This window comes from Hermetia illucens, chromosome 5 (assembly GCF_905115235.1).
Source record: "Hermetia illucens chromosome 5, iHerIll2.2.curated.20191125, whole genome shotgun sequence".
Taxonomy (NCBI): Eukaryota; Metazoa; Arthropoda; class Insecta; order Diptera; family Stratiomyidae; genus Hermetia; species Hermetia illucens.
In genome coordinates, this window is record NC_051853.1 from 19,243,466 (window position 1) to 19,266,298 (window position 22,833).

At 41.3% G+C, this 22,833-nt stretch overlaps 1 protein-coding gene across 2 annotated transcripts in view; it reads right to left on the bottom strand.

The window, feature by feature from the left end:
• The window catches only part of LOC119658476 (homeobox protein Hox-D4a-like), a 114,557-nt gene extending 92,433 nt beyond the window's left edge, over positions 1-22,124 (bottom strand). The window contains exon 1 of one of the 2 annotated variants that reach the window (XM_038065914.1): positions 20,801-22,124. In XM_038065914.1, coding sequence (XP_037921842.1) covers positions 20,801-21,572 — 772 coding nt within the window. In that variant the 5' untranslated portion in view covers positions 21,573-22,124. Of the gene's footprint in view, positions 1-20,776 lie in introns of both variants that reach the window. The other variant, XM_038065913.1, reaches the window with a different exon arrangement.
• Positions 22,125-22,833: the final 709 nt, after the last annotated feature.

The following is a 22,833-nucleotide window of genomic DNA, read 5'->3' on the forward strand; positions in this document are numbered from 1 at the left end:
CAGAGAATGAGTGTTCATTCTAATAGCTGACCGGAACATGATTAAGTCAATCACTTGTAATTAACGATCAGCCGAGCGGCATGTTTTGTAGTTTCGATGTGGTCCAGGGCGATTGCCGGTCTACCAGCGCCTGGACACCGTATTATTTTGTAACCTCGCACTGGCAATACATACACATCACACTTCTTTCGCCTTTCAGACCTGAAATTGAGCGCATTGTGTACCTGTGTACACCTGATTTGTAAGCGGTTTTTAACAACTTGTTGAACCAGTGTGGGACTGACTGATCGTCATCGGTACACGCATTGTTGGCGGCAACTTTGAACGTTTGTTGTTGGTTTCGGTGTTGAAAATACCATTAAAAAAGTATTATAAGTTGAATTTATGGCAACTGGCTATTAAAGTTGCACTATCCGTCAGAATTATTTGCCCACGAGGAGTCGAAAGGCTACAATTTGCAAATTACTTGGGATACCATTCGTGAATGAATGAAGGACGTTCTAATATGCTTTCCGTCACAAAATACAGAAGAAATCAATGAAAAACAAAATTATCTAAATCGAAAAATAAAGCATTTCTGAAAAATCCGTGTAAAGGACAACATAGATTACAAATCTAGGTTGAAAACCGAACTCACTGACAATCTCAGAACAAGGACGAAAAAGTCGCAAATTGTTAGACCAGTGTTGGGATATACAGTCCTCCGATGGAAACCTCTACAATTCTGATTTGAATCTAGAGAAGAATTTAAATATCTTTTAGTCATAAAAACGTTTGTTAAATTAGTGACAGCAGTTACCATTGACAGATAACTTGACACCTTCAAAGGATTCCCTATAAACAGCGAAGGTGTATGATTACTTATTAACACTATTGTCATCGTGTAATATGGATTTATATAGGAATGCAGACAAAATTCACCACACACCTACTTTTTTTCCTTTCATAAAAACTATTGAAGAGATCATCATTCGCCCCACGACATACTTAAACTCAGTAACAAGGATAATATGAATTTCGTCTCTCGCTTCATAAGTTGTTGTTTTTCCTTTTTTCGCCATGCCGTCTTCGATTTAAATCTACCCTCGGCCTACACACATTTCAGATTTGATTAGCCATGACGAATTTGTTGTTTCCTTAGATGCGAAATTTATCGCCAACTAATGATGCCAAAGATTCGAAGGTGAAGATCATCGGTGTCATTATCGCGAGACTTCAGACATGCATTTACAAAACCATCGTTAATGTGCATCTTTTATTGATATAGAATGAATGTGTGGATTTCTAGGGAAATCATGCTCTTTTGTTAGGGCCAGGAATACCCCTTGCATGTTTGGAGCTGTGCAAAGATTTTCTAAACGTACACAGATACATGGATATGGCAACTTAAAAGCCTAAAGCGCCGCCCTGAAATAGTTCAGAGTTGATCACGAGAACTATTCATCTATCTATGCAAAATGGTATCTATTGAAAAAATAAGTAACAAAGCAGATAAAATTGCATTTCCATAACACCCTTTTCGTTTCATTACACAGAGATACCCATGTTGCACTTGTCCTAGATTTAAGTTCAGTTTCAGAGACCAACCTTATTTAAGGTTTTGAAGAAAAAAAAATTTTAAAATCAATTTTTTGTCTGTTTGTTTGTCACACCTAATTTACTCGGAAACGGTTGTTATTGAGTACTTTTGCGGCTGTATAGGTAGATAAAGCAGCAGTATAGAGTGTTATGATTTTGTGTAAAATTTAAGGAAAGTCTCCCATACCTGGAAAATGGGGTATACGCTTTCTATTAGAATATGAATGTGTGACATATCAAATGGAAAGATTGAATTGATACTTTGCGGAATTTTCTACATTAGTTGGGAAAAAGGAACTTAGCACTCAAAATATACGCATCATAGGGAAACGCTAGTTTCATTCCTGGAACCTACCTAAGGAAGAATCCCAAAAAAGCACGATGATGTATGAATAAAACATCTGGGTCTCAAAATGACCTCATATCTGGTCAAGTATTCACATTAGTGGACAACCATATTCTATAAATTTACTGGCGAGTCCACTCAAATTCCTCCTCGAACTACAATATAACAACAATATAGGCAACATTTTAAGGTACAATACCAGAAAGTTTGGTGGAACTTCTCCTATTATTAACAATGTCATATACTCGTCATTATTATCTAAATTGGGCATAGTGCGCAACCCACAACTACGCATCGTTGTTGTTAGTTACCAGAGGTGCGCTTCAGTTAGCTTCAGGGCGTTATAGCAGCTAAAATTTGTATTTATTCATGTGAATTTACTGCGCTAACAAGAATTCACTTGCCAAAATTGGTCTGAACATTGAAGTCCATTGTAAAGAACCAAAAGGCCGGCCGAAACAACGATGGCTTGATACACTGGATGGGGATTTGAAAGCCTCGCGATTTCATCCAGATTAGGCGTTTGATAAAATAAAATGGCGAAACCGATCACAACGAGCCGATCCCGCTTGTGAACGGCGCAAAAGGGCTGAAGAAAAAGAAGCAGGAAATTTACTGCTACCTAAACCAACAATATCATATGAAAGCGAGTGTTTTGACGCACTAAAGGCCTAATACTGAAAGGCATTTATTTAAAAATGGGTGCCGTTATTCTCTAAAGATGTGATGCCAGAGTTAGTTCTCCTTTTTCCCCTCATCGAATTCCGGTATTTGCGCTCAGGAGACACATTACATTGTATTCCAAATAGGACATACCAAGTCAACAACATCTAAGCACCTTCTTTTTCGGTTGGAAAACTTCGCTTTAAATATCTTAAGGATTTCCTAAGAAGTCTACACTCCTCAACTGCTCCAGGCCGCGGGTTTCTAGCAGGGACCACTCGTCGGCCATCCTTGAATAGTGGATTCCATTACATGGCATAGCAACCAATGAATTCGTCACTCTTTCTTAAAATGTGGCCTATACACTGCCCCTCTGCTCATATGAAGCTTTCCATTAAGCAGAATTCACTTGCCAAAATTGTTCTGAACATCGAAGTCGATTTTAAATGCATTGGATGGGAATGTAGCAGCCTTGCGACTGCATCCAGATTAGGTAAATGACAGAACAAGATGGCGCGATCCATCACGAGAAACCGACCCCGCCTGTGAACAGAACAAAGACTAAAGAAATAGAAGAAAACCGAAAATTGATAAACCAGTAGCTTACTCCAAATTATAATTTTATTTTATAGTGTATATAGATATGTCGGGAGCAACTTACCCCCTTCATCAATATAAAGCTTTGTACGGCCGATCTGTACGGCCAAATTTAGTCCTTTTTTCTAGATTTCGGGAGAACTGGTCCCTCATAGCTGGCAACAGTTAATCCGAATAGTCCTTCTTTTCTTATTCAAAACCGTTCATTTCGAGTCTATGCGGAACATGTTTGTAGTACCCACCAGTCGCAGCGGCACCTTGACGAACAAATTCTCGATAAATAATACTACCCATGTTAAAAAGGCCGATCAATGCAGTTCCCTTTTTAATACTTCACTGGCAGGGTCCTTCTTAAAGTTATCTACTAAGCATTCTTCCTATTTGTCCCTGGATTGTGTTTTATGCACGGCAGCTCCTCATCAGTCCCAATATTTTGTCAAAAAGGTAGGCTATTTTCGAAGGCGTGACAAACGAACCTTCGCGAGTGGAAATAATTTGTCCTCTTATATGAAAAATGAGAATTTGCGGCCCAAAATACGCTCGCAGTTTTCTATTTCTATTCTATCTATTTTCCTGGTCGTATAATGTCATCATCATCAATGACGCAACAACCGGTATCTGGTCTAGGCCTAATTTAATAAGGACCAAACATTCCGGTTTTATGTCAAGGTCCACCAAATCGATATCACTAACAGCTATCTAGCGTCCTGGCTTACGTGATCCGTCGCAATTCCATGAAATCGCTCCGCCAGTACTTTGCTATGCATTGTTCATGATTTATCCAATATATGTATGATAACTAAATTCCTCGGAATTTCTCCAGGCATTACGTCATCATCATCAACGGTGCAACAACCGGTATCCGGTCTAGGCCGGTTTTGCACCGAGGTCCACCAATTCGATATCCCTAAAAGCTGTCTGGCGTCCTGACCTACGCCATCGCTCCATTTAGGCAGGATCTGCCTCGTCTTCTTTTTCTACCATAGATAATGCGATTACAGACTTTCCGGGTGGGATCTCCTCATCCATACGGATTAAGTGACCCGCTCACCGTAACATATTGAGCCGGATTTTATTCACAACCGGACGGTCATGGTATCGCTTATAGATTTCGTCATTGTGCAACGCCAAGCGCAATTTTTCTTGCTAAGCACCCAAGTTTCCGAGGAATACATGAGGACTGACAAGATCATAGTCTTGTACAGTAAGAGCTTTGACCCTATGGTGAGACGTTTGGAGCGGAACAGGTTTTGTAAGCTGAAAGAGGCTCTGTTGGCTGGCGTGTGCGGATTTCATTACCGTAGCTGTTATCCGTTGTGATTTTCGACCCCAGATAGGAGAAATTGTCAACGGTCTTAAAGTTGTATTCTCCTATCTTTATTCTTCCTGTTTGACCAGTGCGGTTTAATGTTGTTGGTTGGTTGGTTTTCGGTGCTAACGCTGCCACTGTATATTTTGTCTTGCCTTCATTGATTTGCAGCCCAAGATCTCGCGCCGCCTGCTCGATCTGGATAAAGGCAGTTTGTACGTTTCGGGTGGTTCTTCCCATGATGTCGATATCGTCAGCATAGGCCAATAGTTGGGTGGACTTAAAGAGGATCGTACCTCTTGCATTTACCTCAGCATCACGGATTACTTTCTTGAGGGTCAGGTTAAAGAGGGCGCATGATAAGGCATCCCCTTGTCGTAGACCGTTGTTGATGTCGAATGGTCTTGAGAGTGATCCTGCTGCTTTTATCTGGCCTCGCACATTGGTCAGGGTCAGCCTAGTCAGTCTTATTACGTAGATGCTTAAAAAATTGTTTTTCATTGATTCTTATCTTGCGCCAATTTCAACCGTCGTATCCCTTACAATGACAAGAACGACAGAGATCCGTACAAAGTCAAAAAAGGACAGTCGCAATAGTAGCGAGTATCAAAGCAGAAGCGCCGATCAGCTAAATTGACCATCGTCATAGAGTCAACCGGTCTTATTTTGTGGTTGAATTTGGATCCTCATCCTTATAGTATTAAGCTGACGCAATAATTGAAACCGAACGATCGCCGCCAGTCGCTAGTTAGGCCCTGGAAATGTTGGTTGGATTTTTAATCAAAAAGTCAACCCTTTGGGTAATTTTAGCTCAAACAAGTGAAACTGTCATTATTGGAGAGATCATAATCCAGAAGTATTCCACCAAGGACTTATGCATCAAAAAAAGTTTGACAGCTCTGTACGATTTATGTGATGGAGGCATCATCAGATTTTTCCTTTTCAAATGAAGAATAGAATACCGTTACCGTCCATATTCCATGTTCCAGACCCGTGTTCCCCAATTTTCTGTAGCCAGAGCTCAACAACACCGATATATTCGAGGTGTGGCTCCACCAAGATGACTCTACCTACCACCTGAACGTGACGCCGAAGTTTTGAAGAAAAACTTTGACGAATAGGTCATCTTATGGCGAGCGTTCAAAAGCAATCATTTGACACCTCCCGATTATTTTCATTGGGGTTACGCTAAGTCCCTAGTATACGCTTACCAGCTAACTATTTTGAGCCAGCTGGGGGCAAGATTCAAGATGCTTTTGACGGAATAACGCCGTACATATTGGACCGAGTCAACAAACGTTAGAGCGATCACTTGGGTCACTGTCAATAAAGCCTAGGCTTCAATGGATGGATGTTCTTTTTAAATTTATTTCCTTATCGCCCTTATCTGTTCACTTAGTAATTCAACCCCAGAATTTAAATAATGGTTTGAAATGATTGTCAATTACATTCGAGATTCATATGAAATGCTCTGAGAACGATAAGTAGAGAATGAAAATTCAACTAGTTCAACCAGAGGATTATTAAGGCTTGTATCTTGACTGAAAACATTTTATGACCTGCCGAACTGTAATTAGTAAAATCTGAGTGCTCATCACCAGGTAAGTAAAAGAATACGTGGCAGACTCTTCTTCAGTTGGAGAGATGGTGTAGACCTAGACGCTAGCTCCCTCATCCGCCATTGATGAAGGTGACCTATCGTCTATTTATCGAGGTTAAACTTTGATAGCAGAAGGAACGGCTAGCACAGATCCAGAGGCTTGCTTCCCCTCCCCACTTCTGGAATGATGAGAATTACTCCGTTCACGACATCCGAAGCTCCAATTCGAAAATAAAAGGAAAAGCGCATTAGTAGCTATCATGGAACCTTCCAATCATATGGCCATGGATAAATTTGGAAACCCCATGGCATATTTCAAGTCTTTCTGACGTATTCTCACATGATTTCCCGATGCGCCATTGAGGAAAGCTAATCTGACATAATCACCGAAAGAAAAAAATGCCAGCGAAACTGCCACGCGTCCACCAGTTGGTCTGGAAGTGACGCCAGATGCTGCCTAAAGTCACTTTACTGAATGAACTGTTTGTAGTGAAGATTTCAGCGCAATCGAACATCGTTAGTAATAAGAAGGCTTTCAAATAGTTTTGCAGGCAACTTCTTAGCTTTGGAATGGTGGGAGAACTTAATTTTTGAAGTGTCAAAACTGTTCTCAAGGGTGAAAGTCATTAGTATCCACAAAGCAAGATGAATCTCTGTGCAAAAACTTGTGAGCGGTCAGTTGATGGTATAGTAGACTTTCGGTGGATTCAACGTCTTAAATTACCGCGATTCGTGGACGCATGGACCTATATTTGGGATGACATTATAATTTCAAGGGGGCTTTATTTTATTAAATCGAAAAATTTTGTCAAACACCTGTCAACTTTCCAATTTTTCAAATTTTTACCAGGAATGAAATTTGAAGAATGTGTTCATAATGTAACGAAACAATCACATTTTTATCAAACAGAATTGCAAACCCGAGATTTCCCGCGATAAGCGAACTCGGACGACATCCTACGATCAAAAATAGTCGATAATTTCGAAATTTTCACCCAAAATAGCTCGGCAAAATTTCCAATTGTATATGAAATTCAAAATATCAATCAACAGTTAAAATGTGAAAACTAGATCAAATTCGAGCTAATTTGCCCTCTTCACTTGCGATTGTCTGAAAATGAGCCGTCTAATGTTTCCCCCCCCCCTTCCCCCTTTAAATCTTGAACTCCAAAGGGTATGCTAGTTACCTTGTCCACAGCTTTGTCATACTCAGATACGTACATGTATGAATATATAGTTAAACTCCGAGTGGAGACCGCATTACTCTCTGGTGAACAGAAGGTCCCAAAAGTTCTACATTTCATTATCTGTCACTTTCTGACAGAGAGAGAGAACTGAGAATCTTAACCTGAGGATGTGCAGTGCCAAAAGTATAGAGTTTCGATAAATTCAACAAAACTAACCTGAAACCAATTAGCTATCTCAGATAGCTATCAGAATGTTGTTAAAGTATCAAACGAAGTCTATCATATTCCCATTACGTTGCTGAGTAATCTAGTAATGATACCAGCCACTTACCAACAAGAATGCATTTTTCAAAATGCAATGTATTTTCTCAGCTGACTGATTTCCTCTCATCTTCTAGCCTCCCTGGATGATGCACGTTGCATCGTTACAAGCCGCGCCGGCAATTTTGACGACACCTCCTGGACCAAGGTGGCTGCCGGACTGGTCAAACGAGGTAATTTCACATCTGTGGCCTTCTTCAGTGTTGTACAGAAGCGCGATCACGTACGTAAAACTGATCGGCAGTAATCATCTTGTTCGCGTGATTATAGTCTCATCTTATTGAATTGAGTTTGATGAGTCGCGGCGAAATGTGCTTGATGCAATGACGCAGATCAGTTCAAGTCAAATTTAATCCAATCCAATTCAATCCAATTTCCCTGATTTATAATGCTTGGCTTCTGAATAATTCATTCGAAGATTTTAATCGAATATTTTGGTGTAAGATTTCACGCCGTGCACAGATTGCAATATGCAATCCACAACCAAATAACTCCAAGGATACGTTGGGTGCGAAATAAGCTATGGGAGAAGCATAATTGTTGGAAATTTGTTTCATTTCAGGTTTAGAATCGCCATTCTCGTCAGAATGACACGCACGCCTGTGTTTCAATTTACAAGCGGGCGTTCGATAAAGTCACGAACCAAACTTGAACTTTGCCTAAATCTCCCTTTTGGGAGATACTGCTGTAGATACTTTCAAGGCATGTGATATATCGTTCAGCTCCTAAACCATATTGAAACTTGAAAGCAACCACAATTGGACACTATCCTCTATCCCACTAGGCTCAGCTCCACGCATTTTTGCTTTCGAATTCTCCGCATCTGTGTTGGTCTGTAACATACCTGACCGCCACGGCCAGCGGCTGGGAGCAGGGCTATGGTATCATAATCAATTTAAACGTTGTTGATGCTGAACCGCATTGAAATTGATCGACATCAATCATGTTTAAGTCATCCAACAGAAGCCAAATTCAATTTCGGAATTTGAATGGAATTCGATTACAGAAAGGATGGATGGTTGCCATCGATTCAATACTAGCGTGAAATTCACAATATAAAATGAGGTGCGATGTTGGTATTTTTACTCAATGAAATTCGTGACAAAACATCGACAACTGGTAATTCAATTTTTGAGCCACTAACTACCGTGACTGAAATCAGTTAAATGAAATTGATATTGAGTTCAATGTAGTACGATATCAAATTATCGATCGGATTCGCATGAAAACAAATCTAAAATGTTAACGAATTTGAAAGTAGAATAGAAAAGAAAAAGAAGATGTAATTTGAGTATATTCAATTCTCCGGTTGCCATTGTATTGCGAAAAAGCAAAAAATTCAGCTGAATCTGAATAAATCATCAATTTCTTTGGGGGGAGGGGGGAGTCTTCAAGGTGGTCTATAACACTATCTATTTTTTTGTAATTTGGCAGAAAGTGGGGATCCAAAATTCCTCAATCAAAACGTAGATAGTTTGTTGTATCTTGTCTGCATCAGGGGATTCCACTTAACAACTTTGTTGTACGACAAAATGCTGCTCTCAAAGAAACTCCAATTAGGCTTCACTTCCATCCAACATAGACTTTCAAACTCAGGACCACCTTTTTATTACTAACTACCAATTTAAGTAAAGGCATTGACTTGTCCCCGTAAGAAGCTCCTACTCACGCGTTAAACGTCTTAAACCCTATTCTAAGACCACATCAACATCTGCTATTTATAGTTTCGGCTTTAACTAAAAAGATGATACATAGGTGGATCAAAAATGTTGCTTATGGTTAGTTCTTCGTAGCATGAAGGATTTTAGAAAGTACTTTGAACTTTGCCGGGATTTCGGCAAGTGAGCGCAGTGTTGCTCTCTTCATTCTCGTACTAAAACTGAGGTTGGCGGTATAATCCCTTTCGAGTGTTATGTAAGGCTTGAATATATACTAAGTATATTATGTGCCCATATAACAATCATTCAAACTTGTTTTTCCTATTCGCTAGTGTTGATTTATTGGGCTTGCAGACTTCAATATTTCGGGAACCACTTGTTCATCAGTGCCAACAAGTCCGGCGCAACTTGTTACAGGTCCATGCAAATAAACAAATAAACTTACGTTGCAAAACACCTACCTCACACAATCCCCAAAAGATCCCCAAAAGATGACCCCAAAGAAAAGAAGAATCGCCAGGTTCAAGGTAAGCACAAAATCGGTGACACCGAGAAGGCTAAGAATTGCTACGTATTCTTGCAGACGCGAGTGTGACTGCGACCGCGGTAAACTGCTCACGAAGATTTTGTGACTTCAATCCTCACGGCATCGAAAATAATATAATGCATCCACAACAGCTATATCTAGAAATCATGGGAGCACTGCCGTAGCATTATGTCACTGAAGTCCGCGACATATTGTAATTACAGAATCGATGACAGATACCTCATACAAGCACTTACGCGAACAATTAATAAGGCGGTTGTGTGTCAGCCAGGAGAAGAAAAGGAGGCAGCTCATGAAGAAAATTTGTAGTGCCTCAGCGGCACAGCTGATGCAAACTCTATTGATAAGACGTCTACCATATGTTCTTCAACCGCTGACTTGACTGACAAAGTCTACACCGCGCTTCTTTCGACACCAACCACCGCGGAAACAACGTTAGATATATCAACATCTTTTCCTTCCGGAGATGCATGCAATTAAACAGTAATTTCACTCGGTGATCGCGTAGACATTGCAGGTCGAAAAATTTTCGTCCTGAGGGTATAAGGCGATACCCTTGGATGTTCAATTCCGAAGCTATAAGACGCACGAAGCCGTGTAATTGGTTTTTAGAGACCGCGCACGACACCATTCCATCATGTCCAACCAAGATCTGAAAACACGGTTTCCCATAGACAATCATTATCATCATCATCAACGGCGCAACAACCGATATGACGTCTAGCCCTGCCTTAATAAGGAACTCCAGGCATCCCAGTTTTGCGCCAAGGTCCATCAATTCGATATTCCTAAAAACTGTCTGGCGTCCTGGCCTGCACCATCGCTCCATCTTAGGCAGGGTCTGCCTCGTCTTCTTTTTCTACCATAGATATTGCCCTTATAGACTTTCCGGGTGGGATCATCTTCATCCATACGGATTAAGTGACCCGCCCACCGTAACCTATTGAGCCGGATTTTATCCCATAGGGAATGGGGACAGTAAATTCGTTGATTCGCACTCCAACAGATGTTTTAAGTCAGCTACATACAGCCAGCAGCAGTATCAACACCAAACCCTGCACCAAACACGTGACCAACAGGCGTAGGCAATGGCGTCAGTATTTTGGCAACCAGTCCAATCTAGCATGTCGCAGAATGAGTCTTGGCCGGCCCACCGATCATCATCGATCGACCCAAACTTTCATACGCCATGACTAAGGGCATCGAAAGGAAGCCGATCTCGGCCCAACATCAGGTAACCATCGGGGCAATATTTGTTCCCAGAAGGGACATCCCGAAAGTCGACAAAGATCCTATTCAACGAACGACTGTGGCAAATCCAACGAAATCTGGCCGACGGGTTATATGTCTTGATTGTTACCAGGTATGACTTTAGTAATTTCGTATACCACTAACAGTGGAATAATAATAGCAGCACCACCAACACATAGTTGGCGACAGTTACCTAATTGCAATTTCTGCTGCCAAAAATCTACCTTACCTGTAACGCTCAAAGTTTATTATTGTCAAAAGCACTTCATGAAAGGCTAAAGATTTAATTAGAATTGTGATAAATCGTTTAACGATCAAAGACCCAATTACGACCCAGAGCACGTTCAACACTCGCCAAAAGTAGGGATTTCGTGGTAATATTAGTGGTACTACAATGTCAGTCGTTAGATAACTCTGACATGTATATATTTCCTAAAATACATCATGCCCATAAATTATATAAAAGAAAAAAGGTTTTCGCCTAGATAGTATCGTGGTCATCATATACTGCCTTCGGAGGCTATTCCCGAAACCGTTCCAACGTGTATATCCGAAACATTGGATGGCCAACTTAGGCAGACTCGGACGCAGACAAAAGAGTTATCACTAAAGATTTCTGTCAAATAATAAACACATCAAGCTGCTGGCAAGCTCACCAAAGGGAAGTGTGGTAGGAGACCTGGAATTTCCTCAGGGTGCCAAGGGAAGAGATTTTTTTCAAACTAAGTTGATTTTGAAATTGACAGGGCCCCCAGAATTTTCACTAGATGCGGAGTTTTCCTCGATGCCCCTAGTTGCCGGTCTCAGTATAAGCATGGCAATGGATATCTTCCTTTTTGGCTGGAAGAGCGCACTTACAAAATTTTGCAGACAGTTTAGCGCTTCCTTTTAGTAATTTTGAAATTTTGGAACGATTAAGGTAGACAGGTTGATCAAAGCTGTTTTAATAAGGATTATTTAATCATTTCTATTTATAAAGCAGCCTGATTTAATGAAGTTTCTCTGAAGAAGTTTGCAGGCCATTCAACCTCATGGTGAAGAAAGCTTCCAAGGGATTTCATAAAAATTACGTAGGATTACATAAACCGCGTCCTACATAGAGTGCAGTGCAGTGGGCCTTAATAGCTTGGAACGGTAGACAGTACAGCACCAGGGCTGTAAACAAAAGGTCCTTGCCCGAACTGAAAATTACCAGAAAAATCTTGGCCCCCGAAAAAACTTCAGTCTCGGAGGAATCACCCCCTTTCCATTCTCTCTCGGCAAACCTGGCTGCAAGTTACGACTCCAACCAACTATGAAGTAGTTGAATCCGATGCTAGGTTGAGGAAAACTTTTTTATCTTTTACATAATTCGCGGAAGTGAAGTATCCTAGATATATATATCGAATGGAGTTACACAATGCCAAACTGCGTTGGACCTGCCCGCAGCACCATAGGGGACAGCACATGAAAGGCTTTCCGCTTTGCTGGACGAAACCACCCAGTTGAAGTACTTTTGGTGTAATATATGAATTTTGATATCCATTTAATCAAGGGACTCTTTTACTAGATTCCCGACAAACTTTGGTAGCGGAAGCTAGAAACGTGCTTGGCAGAAGAGTTTAAACTGATTATTTATAAGTTTAATTCACTTTTTGTCAACGATACCAACCATCAACGAATGAAGGATTTTAAACCAACAAAACTGATTAAAACAACATCCTAGAATTATCTGAGGGTAATTGCGCTGTATTTCTAACGATTAAATTATTTTAAATGTATCGATATTTCGGGAACCACTTGTTCCCTTCATCATCAAGGCTTGTTAGCACTGCTGAAGGGAAGAAGTGGTTCCCGAAATATCGGTATTTGCAAGACAAATAAATCAACACGAGCGACCAGGAAAAACAAGTTTTTATTATTTAAAATACCCTAGAATTGTCCATCTTGTAAATCTTATATTATTATCACCTACTGCCATGTATTATTTAAACTGTGAAGTTTTCATCACTTTTGTATTACAAGCTTTCTTCCAACTCCCCCCCCCCCCTCCCGTCCCCTGAAACATTGTATAATTGTTAGTCACGGTTAGAATTTTCAATTTCCATTCCAATGGCAATATATTACGAAAAACCCGACCCCATTTAGTTGTTTTCAATTTTGCACCTTTTTAATTAGATGACGCCACGGTGTGAAATCTGTTAAGTTCCTCATCATATAATTTTCAGGTCCTAAATGTGCTATAAGCAAGCGCTATATATTAAATTTGATGGTATTTGACAGCTTAGATAGGCGCGTAATCAAGTTTTATGGGTGAATTTATATATGCAGGTGTCAATATGTTGTGTTGTCCTGAATGGAAGGTGCAATTAACAAAGTTAACAAATATTTGAAATTGTTTACAAAACATGATACCTAAATGGTTTTAGCAGATACTAAATTTACCCTTGAGTAGGTTTTGAATACAAAAAATAGCTTTTTTATTGGAGTGTACAGGGATGAGGTCATTAAAATTTAAATTCGGATATAAAAAGATGTCTGGCAGGCAGAGAGTATCTAATTTCCAAACAAGTAAAAATAAATTCAAATTCTTAGCATCTTCTTATGTTCAGCTGTTCAAAGACTTTTTGACAAGACAATATACAAATTTAACGTGAAAACGTGAGAATACCGATATGATCAGAATTTAAATTTAAATTTTTTTTTTTAAATTTAAATAAATTTCAAAATCAGCTTCATTCGATTCTTTTCTCAAGGACATAATAATTCCTAATTTATAGATGGACAGACAAGAAAAAATGTCCCGAGTTCGCATCCCGGCTCGTCATGAATACTGGCGTTTTGTCTTTATGCTCACCCCCCCCCCCCTTCATGACAATAAAATGGAAGTATAATATTAACAAAAAATCAAATGAGAAAATAACATGTTTCACACAGAAACGAATAAGAGGTATATGAGATGGTAGTAAAGGGTCTCAACATTGTATTGAGTTTACTGTTTCCCCATTGAAAACTGAAGAACACCCACTAAAATAACATCAACAGCCCTACCCCTACCGAATCCTTGCGAAGGAAAATGAATAGCAACCTCTCCTAAAATGTCAGATTATCCAAAATTTTCGACACTGTTAAAGGATTACTATGGAAGGTTGCACTGTACCAAACACTGCCGCACTTTGACATCGTAGCAAAAGTGGTTCGCCTAACAGAACTGATGATAGCACCAATAACGTCACAAGTGACACTTTGACGTAAGGGTAGGACTGAAGCCAGCAGGTAGGCAGACCCCACTGCTGTTTAACCTAGCTCATAGGTAGAAAATTGCTGCTGATATATAGAATACTTTGCTCTTTAAGTGTGAACAAATTGCAGTCTATGCAAACAACTTCAAGATTCTGCAACCCTTGCTTTGTTGACGGAAACTAAGGATGCTTGGACCAAAATTAGGCTTAAAACAACGCGTCTAACTTTTCTTGGTGCCGTTCCAAATTTCAAACCTTAAGCAAATGTCCAGCTCAGAGTAGGTCATGTATGATTCAATGAGCAACTATAATTCCATTCAAGCAACTATAAACGGGGATCAAATCGGTTTCTCTAATGCCGGTTTTAATAAACTAAATAGGTATGAATGAAGAGAAAATGGAGGCCAAGGGCGTTAACTTAGGTCCCAAATTTACCATTGGTAAGCTGCAAAAGGAGAAAAGAGGAAAGGACAGTCAATGCCTGGATCATCTTAAATCAGAAATGTTTACAAATCAACTGTTTGACGGGCAGTTCTTATCCATTTCAAATTCAGATTTTTCCAAGCCTATTTCAGAATTTTCCATTCCAAAATGAGAATCTTTTCAACATTTTTTACAGTTTTACATCAACTTTTTACCAATGAATAGGGATGGAAGTAAGATTCTTTGAAAAAAATCTGAACTGCACATCTAACATCATTTGTTTCAGTGAACTATTGTCGGTCAGGGAATACGATGGTCCAATAGCATCCTCTGGAATGCTGTCAATCGTTTCATACTTTTTGAAAATACAAAATGCGTTTTTCGGATTCACTCTGCTTTCATCTTAATTAAATAGGTCACTTTTGGGGGAAGAAGACTTCGGAAAAGGATAAAGTAATGAAAGCAGTTGAGGTGGTTCTCAAATTCTCGCTTATTCCGGGTTGGTGTCTGAAAGCAGTTAACCATGCCGCACTTTGAAGTTCTTAATACTTGGAAGGTCCTCTCGAGTATCGGTACACATTAATGAGGTACAGAAAACGGCGGAATTAATTTCAGTTACAAATACACAATTTTATCTATAAAGGTTATGAACAAAAAACAGGAAAGATTGAGGGTATTACATTTTTTCTATGGTTAGCTGAATTGAAAAGGAAAATTCTGGTCTTAGAATGTAAAACTCTGAATTTGAAATGGAAAATTCTGAAATTGGTTTGTAAGAATCTAAAGTAATTTGGTAAGATCTCAAATTAGTTTGGAAAATTCTGAATTTGGTACGGGAAACTGGCTTGCAAAACCTATAAAAGGATGTGATGAATAGCCTTGCTATCTTAATTGTCAAAAAACAACCAAGATTGGTCGCATAGTGCATCCATGTTATTCACAAAAGTATTGATGTATTCTGATAAGGACATTTTTGTTGAGTTATAATCTAGTGACTTGGATAGTCAGTCCATTCTAGTGATCCCATTTTCCTCATTCTGTTGCGAGCATAGTCGGCTCCAGTATTTGACACATTAGCTCCTTGAAGGACCAAATCTTGTTTGTTGTTTGCTGTTAAACACATTTCATCAAACCAGATTCCAACGTTGCAACGTTAATTGTGGATGAAAGGTTTTGGTGAAACAAATCAACTAGTTAAAGCTCAGCGCCAAAAGATGCCTATAAATATGGACTTTTAACCTTTTTTACACCGCTGCAGACAGCCGAAAGATAATTTGTCGGTGACAATAACTTTGACAAGAGTAAGGGCTTCATCATAATAGTTTTTGGGTAATTTTGTTTTCAAAAAGTCAGTTGTTTGTCATATTCAAAGATATGTGCACATCACGTTCGGATAAATTATGGCTGATTCGTCTCACCGTTTATTATTTTTCGAAACTATTTAACGGTTAACCTATCCAGGTTTTTCTTAACGGTTCACTTTTTCTCCTCTTCGTTAAGATTGACGGACTAATTACTCTCCTGCTCTTATCACACTAAGGTTCTTTCTTTCCATTTTGGACCCTTCTGTATTTCTAGGATATGGAAAAAAATTGAATCACGCTTCAAATAGATATTACAAAAGTACCCAGAATAAACATTTGCTTTCAAAATTTCATAAGCTTCCCTTTTATCGCCCAGATACGGTTGAAACTGCTTCAGATGTGAATCAATGGGCGCTCACTTTTGAACGAACTGTGCTCAACATCGTAGAAGGAAAATCCGGGGCGAAATTATACGGCTCCTATATTATTCTTTTTTGCTGGAGCTTTTTGTTCCGGGGCCTCAAGAAAACTCCGAACCTGATGGCAATCCCCCATTTTCCACCCCTCACCCTGTGCTTGTGAGTGTTCCAATTTGATAGAAAATTCCCATCTGAGGGAATATTCCGAAAAATTTTGAAATCTAGTGTAATTCCGCGGTATTTTTAGCGATTAAATTATTTAAAATAACAAAAACTTGGTTTTCCTATTCGCTAGTGTTAATTTATATTTTGCAAATCCCGATATTTCGGGAACCACTTCTTGAAGAAGCGGGAAGAAGAGAATTGGCGGTTTCTTCAAACCCTTCAACACGAAGGTGTTGCAACTTCTAAGAAATATTTTTCGAGGATGTCTTGCTCTGGGCTACGTGCCTTCCTCTTGCAGAAGGTGAAGATAGCCCTCATACCAAAGCCTGGGAAAGATGACTATTCTAAGCCAAAGAGTTTTAGGCAAATCAGCCTAACATCAGTTTCGCTGAAATGTCTGGAGAGATTGGTTGAGCGTCACATTCGCGATAAGGCGCTAAAGTTGTACGCCTAAATGAAAACCAACATGCTTACCAACGTGGAAAGTCCTGTAAGCCTGCTCTTCATTCTTTGGTTTCACAAATAGAGGAAGGAAATCTGAAGGGTGAGTACGCGATGGGGTTGTTCGTGGACATTGAAGGGGCTTTTGACTGTGTGCCGTTCCAAAAGCTCTGTGATTCCGCCAGAGAGCATGGTGTTGACGAAACTCAAATAAAGTGGATCTACGCTATGCAAACGCAGAGGTCGTTGTGTGCTGAAGTGGGTGTTGATCGCTACTTAACAACCGAAGCGACGAAAGGCTGCCCTCAAGAAGGTGTGCTATCGCCACTTCTATGGAGTATGCTAATCAACTCACTACTGTGCGAATTGCAAAATCTACCAATACACGTTCAAGCTTATGCGAATGACGTGGCTGTCCTGGCTATTGGTCCAGATCTCGGAATGATGAGTAGAAATACACAACGCGCCGTTGATTTGATTGACAGTTGGTGTCTCAGGCATGGACTTTGATTAAATCCAAATAAAACCACAATGGTATCATTTACAAAAAGGCACAACCCTTCAACTCTCTCAAGAAGTGAAATATCTGGGAGTTATCCTAGACAAGAAGCTTCTTTGGAACAAACAAAGATGAAACGAGCTCTCACAGCTTATGGGCTGTGTAGGCGGACCTTTGCCTCGACATGGGGACGTAGGCCTCAGGTAGTAATGAGGATGTATGTTGCTAGCATTAGGTCGATCTTCGCTTATGCATCGTAATGTGGTGGGTTAAGGAGAAACAGGAGAGTTTTCGCTGTAAACTAGCCACACTGCAAAAAAACTGTGTGTCTGAGTATCATGAGCACCACATCCGGCGCATCTCTGAATGCATTGCTCAATTTGCAGCCCTTGGATTTGTTTATTCAGAGCACTGCATTGAGAGCAGCTCACAGACTAATGCGATTATATCTATGGGAAAACAACATTGGGAGAACTGAATCTATCTGAGTGAAATTATGCGGTGTTTCCAACGATTAATTATTTGAAATATAATAATAAAAACTTGTTGTTTATTTTTCGTTGGTGTGAATATTTATTCTTGCAAATACCGATATTTCGGGAACTACTTGTTCCCTTCATCAGTGATAACTTGTTTTTATTATTTCAACTGAATCTAGTTTTCACAGTGCCTTCCGATTCTCACATCCTCATACATCTGTTTGGTAGAAGATATGAGGTTATCTTGAAACGGAGAGAAAATTGGGACGAACCAGAGGAATGCGTGTCAGGATATACTGATGTCTTCTACACCGATAGCTCAAAGAGAAAAAATGACTCTTTAGCAGGAGGCTACCTCTCTACCTCTCACCAAAAGTGGGCTTTTCCTTTGAAACAATAAAGTGCATTCGATCCTAAGGGCAGCAATCTGGATCATTGACGAGCGGTTGAAGGGCAGGCGCATCGCAATCTGTAGCAATAGTCAAGCTGCATTGAGGGCGTTGAGTAGTACTTTGACCACTTTAAAAATCGCTGCTCAGGAATGTAGAAACCGATTGAATTCTGTTTCTAGATTCAATACGGTGGATTTACTCCGGGTATCTGGTCATTGTGGGGTAATTGGAACTGAAATCTCGGATGCCTTAGCAAAAGAGGCTTCAACTTTCCCCATGCCCGGACCGGAACCAGCAATTGGGGTGTCAGTAGCATTGGCCAATTCTGCTATCAAAAACTGGGAAGAAGCTTCCCATAATGACAGGTGGCGAAGCCTTAATGTTGCTAGACAGACCAAACTCTTCCTGTCAGAGCCAAACAGGCATACTGCAAAGTTTATCCTGTCGAAAAGCAGGAAGACTTGCAGAAGTATTGTGGGCATTCTGACTGGCCATAATTCTCTAGCTTGGCATATGTTCAGAATAGGAATTATCCAAGATGATACGTGTCCATCCTGTAATGAGGAAGCGGAATCGACGGAAGGTATCAGATTTTTGGTGCTGATGTGTTCCAACTGCAGTGGATAGCTTCACATCCACTAACGGAAATCCTGCGATACATAAACGAATCTGGGATGTTCCGTTAGATGGAGGAATCGAGTACAATTGACCACTGAGGTCTGAGTGCTCAGAGGCTTTGCCTCTCCCCCATCTCAAACAAACGCGCACACAGACACAACTAGTATCTAAGGAATGCATCTGAAGTGTTCTGTGCAGAAGAAGCATTCTGGTGGAATTGATAGTTATTATTAGAGCGGGATATGATGGCGGAAAGTGTCACATGTTGCAAATCTATGAGGAATTTGAAGTCCAAAGCGGATTGCTTCAGGGTTTTTTCCTATTTCTTCCTTGTCCGGAACACATGGATGACATGAACACTTCGACTACAGTTAGGACATCTACCGATTCTCCTAATAAGCTATAGACTTCGCCCAAATTGGACTGTATTAGGAGAAGGTGGCAACCAGAGTCGGACTAAAACCAAAGTCATGAAAAATTTAGTGGAGCTGTTAACAATGCACTGCCTCTTAGATTGCTGATGGAGATGAGGAAATCGTCCTGCATTTCATATACACCAGACTGGCCTCCTTAGACCTTAAATGAACCTAAGAATCTACTTCAACAAAGAATTTCCATACTTTTTCGGAAACTTTTCAGATTCGCAAATACCTGGAAACATCGGAGGCAAAAGACCTGTCAGAAGGTCAACAGTACAGAGGGACCAGTACGAGGTCTCAGTACTCCGGTCTCTCAATCTAACCTAAATGACAATATGGTTATGGTGATATTTGACAGTCATAGTTGACATAACTTGGTAGGTAGGGATCATTGACACATACTATTAGTGCTAGTCTATTTTCACAGGGGAATTTGCAAGAATTTATGGAGATAAATGAAAAAAGGCTGAAGCGGCAAGGTTCCACACAGCCAAATCCAATTTTTACGCTAGGTGTCCACCCCCGGTCCAGATTTTCTTTCAACGGTCCTGTGTACACGCAATTAAATTAACTTAATTAGAAAAGAAAACCGGTGCATGTCATATTGCTTTGCACGAGATTCGGAGGATCTAGTTCTGAATCCTCTGGTTCTTCATATTAGATTGAAGCGCGTCCATTTTTGTGCTCCCAGTGCACTAGGAGCATCTAGCAAACACACAAAATCCTCCACACGTACGTCTCAATCATCCTTTCATTTAGTATTCTGAGTAAATTAGATATTTTCCCGAGCGAGAATAAATTAACCAAATTTGCAGGTTTAATTTGCCGAGCAGTTGCGTATATTGGCATGACTGATTTGAAAATTTAAAACGTTTAGAAATCGGAATCGATTCATTCTTCCCATAACGAGAGCGAGCGAGTATTTCTGCCCAAGGCGAATGCCGGTGTAACACAGATTAATGAGATTCGCAACATCGGAACGTGCCTCGTTAGCAGCAAATGACGGTTCGTTCCAATAATTTCCACGTATGACAGTTAAATTTTTCAGATATTCGCACAGTTTGGTAGGACTGCTCTTGGGCCGGTTTTAATAAGGCCGGCCGGGATGCAGTTTTAATTAAGACGGAAAGGTTTACCTGGAGGGGGATGATGAAAACAGATTTTGGTGAATCTCCTTTTGTGTGAGCTAATCAGATGGGATTGGGTTCATTTTTCGTGGTTCAGAAATTTAGTAATGAAAACTGGACAAGTTGGTCAAAGTAGAGTTCTTGAACCATCTCCGCCCCTCAAAGCATGCCAAATAAGAAAAGATTCTTAACATATTCACGATCATAAATACCTGAAGAAATATCATCTTCTTCACCTTGTGATTCGTCGAAATTCTTGTTGGTCATTTGGAACAGTGCGTCCAACGGTGTCCCGTTCGGTTTGGTTTTTTGCTGTGACGAGCTGCTATTGCTGCTGTTATGACTTCCGCCACTACCGCTCCCACTGTTCACGCCTCCGCCACTACCACTGCTCGGGGAATGCCTTTGATGCACTGACCCGTGATGGAGGTGCACATGATGATCGCCGGACGATGAGATCCTGTTACCGATTTCCGGCGAGCAGCAATCGCTCGCCGCGGAACTAGAACGTTCCGATCCACTTTCCGAGGGGATGATTTCCATGCTCATATGCCGCAGGAGCTGGGCCTGGGCGTTGAGGTGTTCCTGCAATTGTCTCTGATAGTCTAGGGCCAGTCTGTGTTCATAGTGGAGGAGGGCGGGTGGCAGGAACGGTCGGACGGGTACAGGACCCCTTAGGTGGTCCCAAGGGCGAACGATTTTCGTGGGCGTCAGATGCGGGTAGTTGTTCAGCTGGAATTGCGGGTGCGGATGGTGCTCTGTTCGGTTGTTGGACTCGTGTCCAAGGATGTCGGCGATTGAGAAACTTTTCACGCCCTCCATCGAATTGCTGGGTGGTTTCTGCGGGCTCACTGAACGTTCACGGTTAGAGTCAATCATTTTTAGCCGTTTCAAGGGGCGAAAATAGTCATCACAATTGCGCTCGGGCGGCGGTGGACTTGGCGCCCCGACAGAGATTTCGGAACCGGTTGGACTTGAAGGGGGCGGGGGAGGGCTGGTACACAACATCTCCTTGAATATTGTCACCAATGCAAGTACTGGCTTAAGTGCCCTTTTTCACACTGAAACCTCGCAGCTCGTCCGTAAATCGTCACGCTCGAATCGTCGCTGACCACAAAACACTTCACTTCTCCGTTACGGATCACCTCGGGACAGAGTATCATCAGATGCGTCTCACAAACATTTTGCTCGAAATTCAAGGATTCTCGGCAAGCAAATCACGCGTGTGGTGCACTAAATCATCCCGGACACTTGGATGCAAGTCCGACCCGTGCAAGTGACCTCAATTCGACTCTCGATGCTTCGATACTCGCTCCTCGTTTGCGATCGCTTAACTCCTCGACACAAAACAGATTCTCGTTATCATATCATGTCGTCAACTAACGAGTGGCTTTCGAGATCTCCAAGTGAAAAAACGTATCCGCAATGAGAATCTCAAATGGCCCGGACCAGGGAAAAACGACGGAATGAACGGGAAAGCCTGAGAAAAACTGAACAGACGCAGGCGTTGCAAGCTGCGGCGGCAGCAACCACAGAAATCTCACCACACAAAACAACTCCTCTCCAGATAACGAGCGACAGGCAACTGCCCACCCAGTAAACGAGCCGAATGAGCTCTCTTGCCAGTGCGGATGCTCGTTAACCGGTTTGCGTGTGTGGCGGGTGCATGCCTCCCGGCGAGGCGGTCACAGTGGCCGCAGCCAATGGCAGCCGTTCGCGTCCGCCCTGCTCCGATTGGCTGAGCGCGGACTGAACAACATGTCGGCCGATTAGGAGCGATTATGTTTTGATAAAAGTTGGCCATGTCTGCCGTGAGTGCGAGCGGGACGCCACAGTCCGGGAGTGGGGTTAGGTGAAAATAAAGCATTTTAGGATGTTCGCTTTGCATTCTTTCTGTTTCCGATCGCTCGTTATCTCTTGCAGGCCAGCATGCGTGCTCCGCGCAGTCGACCAGTGAAACGCCGAGGGGCGGAGCCGCGTCTCGACTCTGCTGATGACAATCAAGGCAGCGTTAAGGGTGGGTAAATCATTGACCGTTTCTGGGAGCATAAATCGGACCTTAACTGTTTCTAGTTATGCGTGGTTATTGTTAAGCTTAAATGCAAAAATGGAATCCAGATCTGGAGTTGGCGTGCCCAGGCCGAGGAAAGGGTCGTTGCGGCCCAGACTGCGGGGTGCAGACCGCCGTAATAACGACAGCTACGCCAAGAATCAGTTAATGAGAGGAATTGCTTTTTTCGGCTTGTCAAAGGGAACCGTTCCTTTGTTT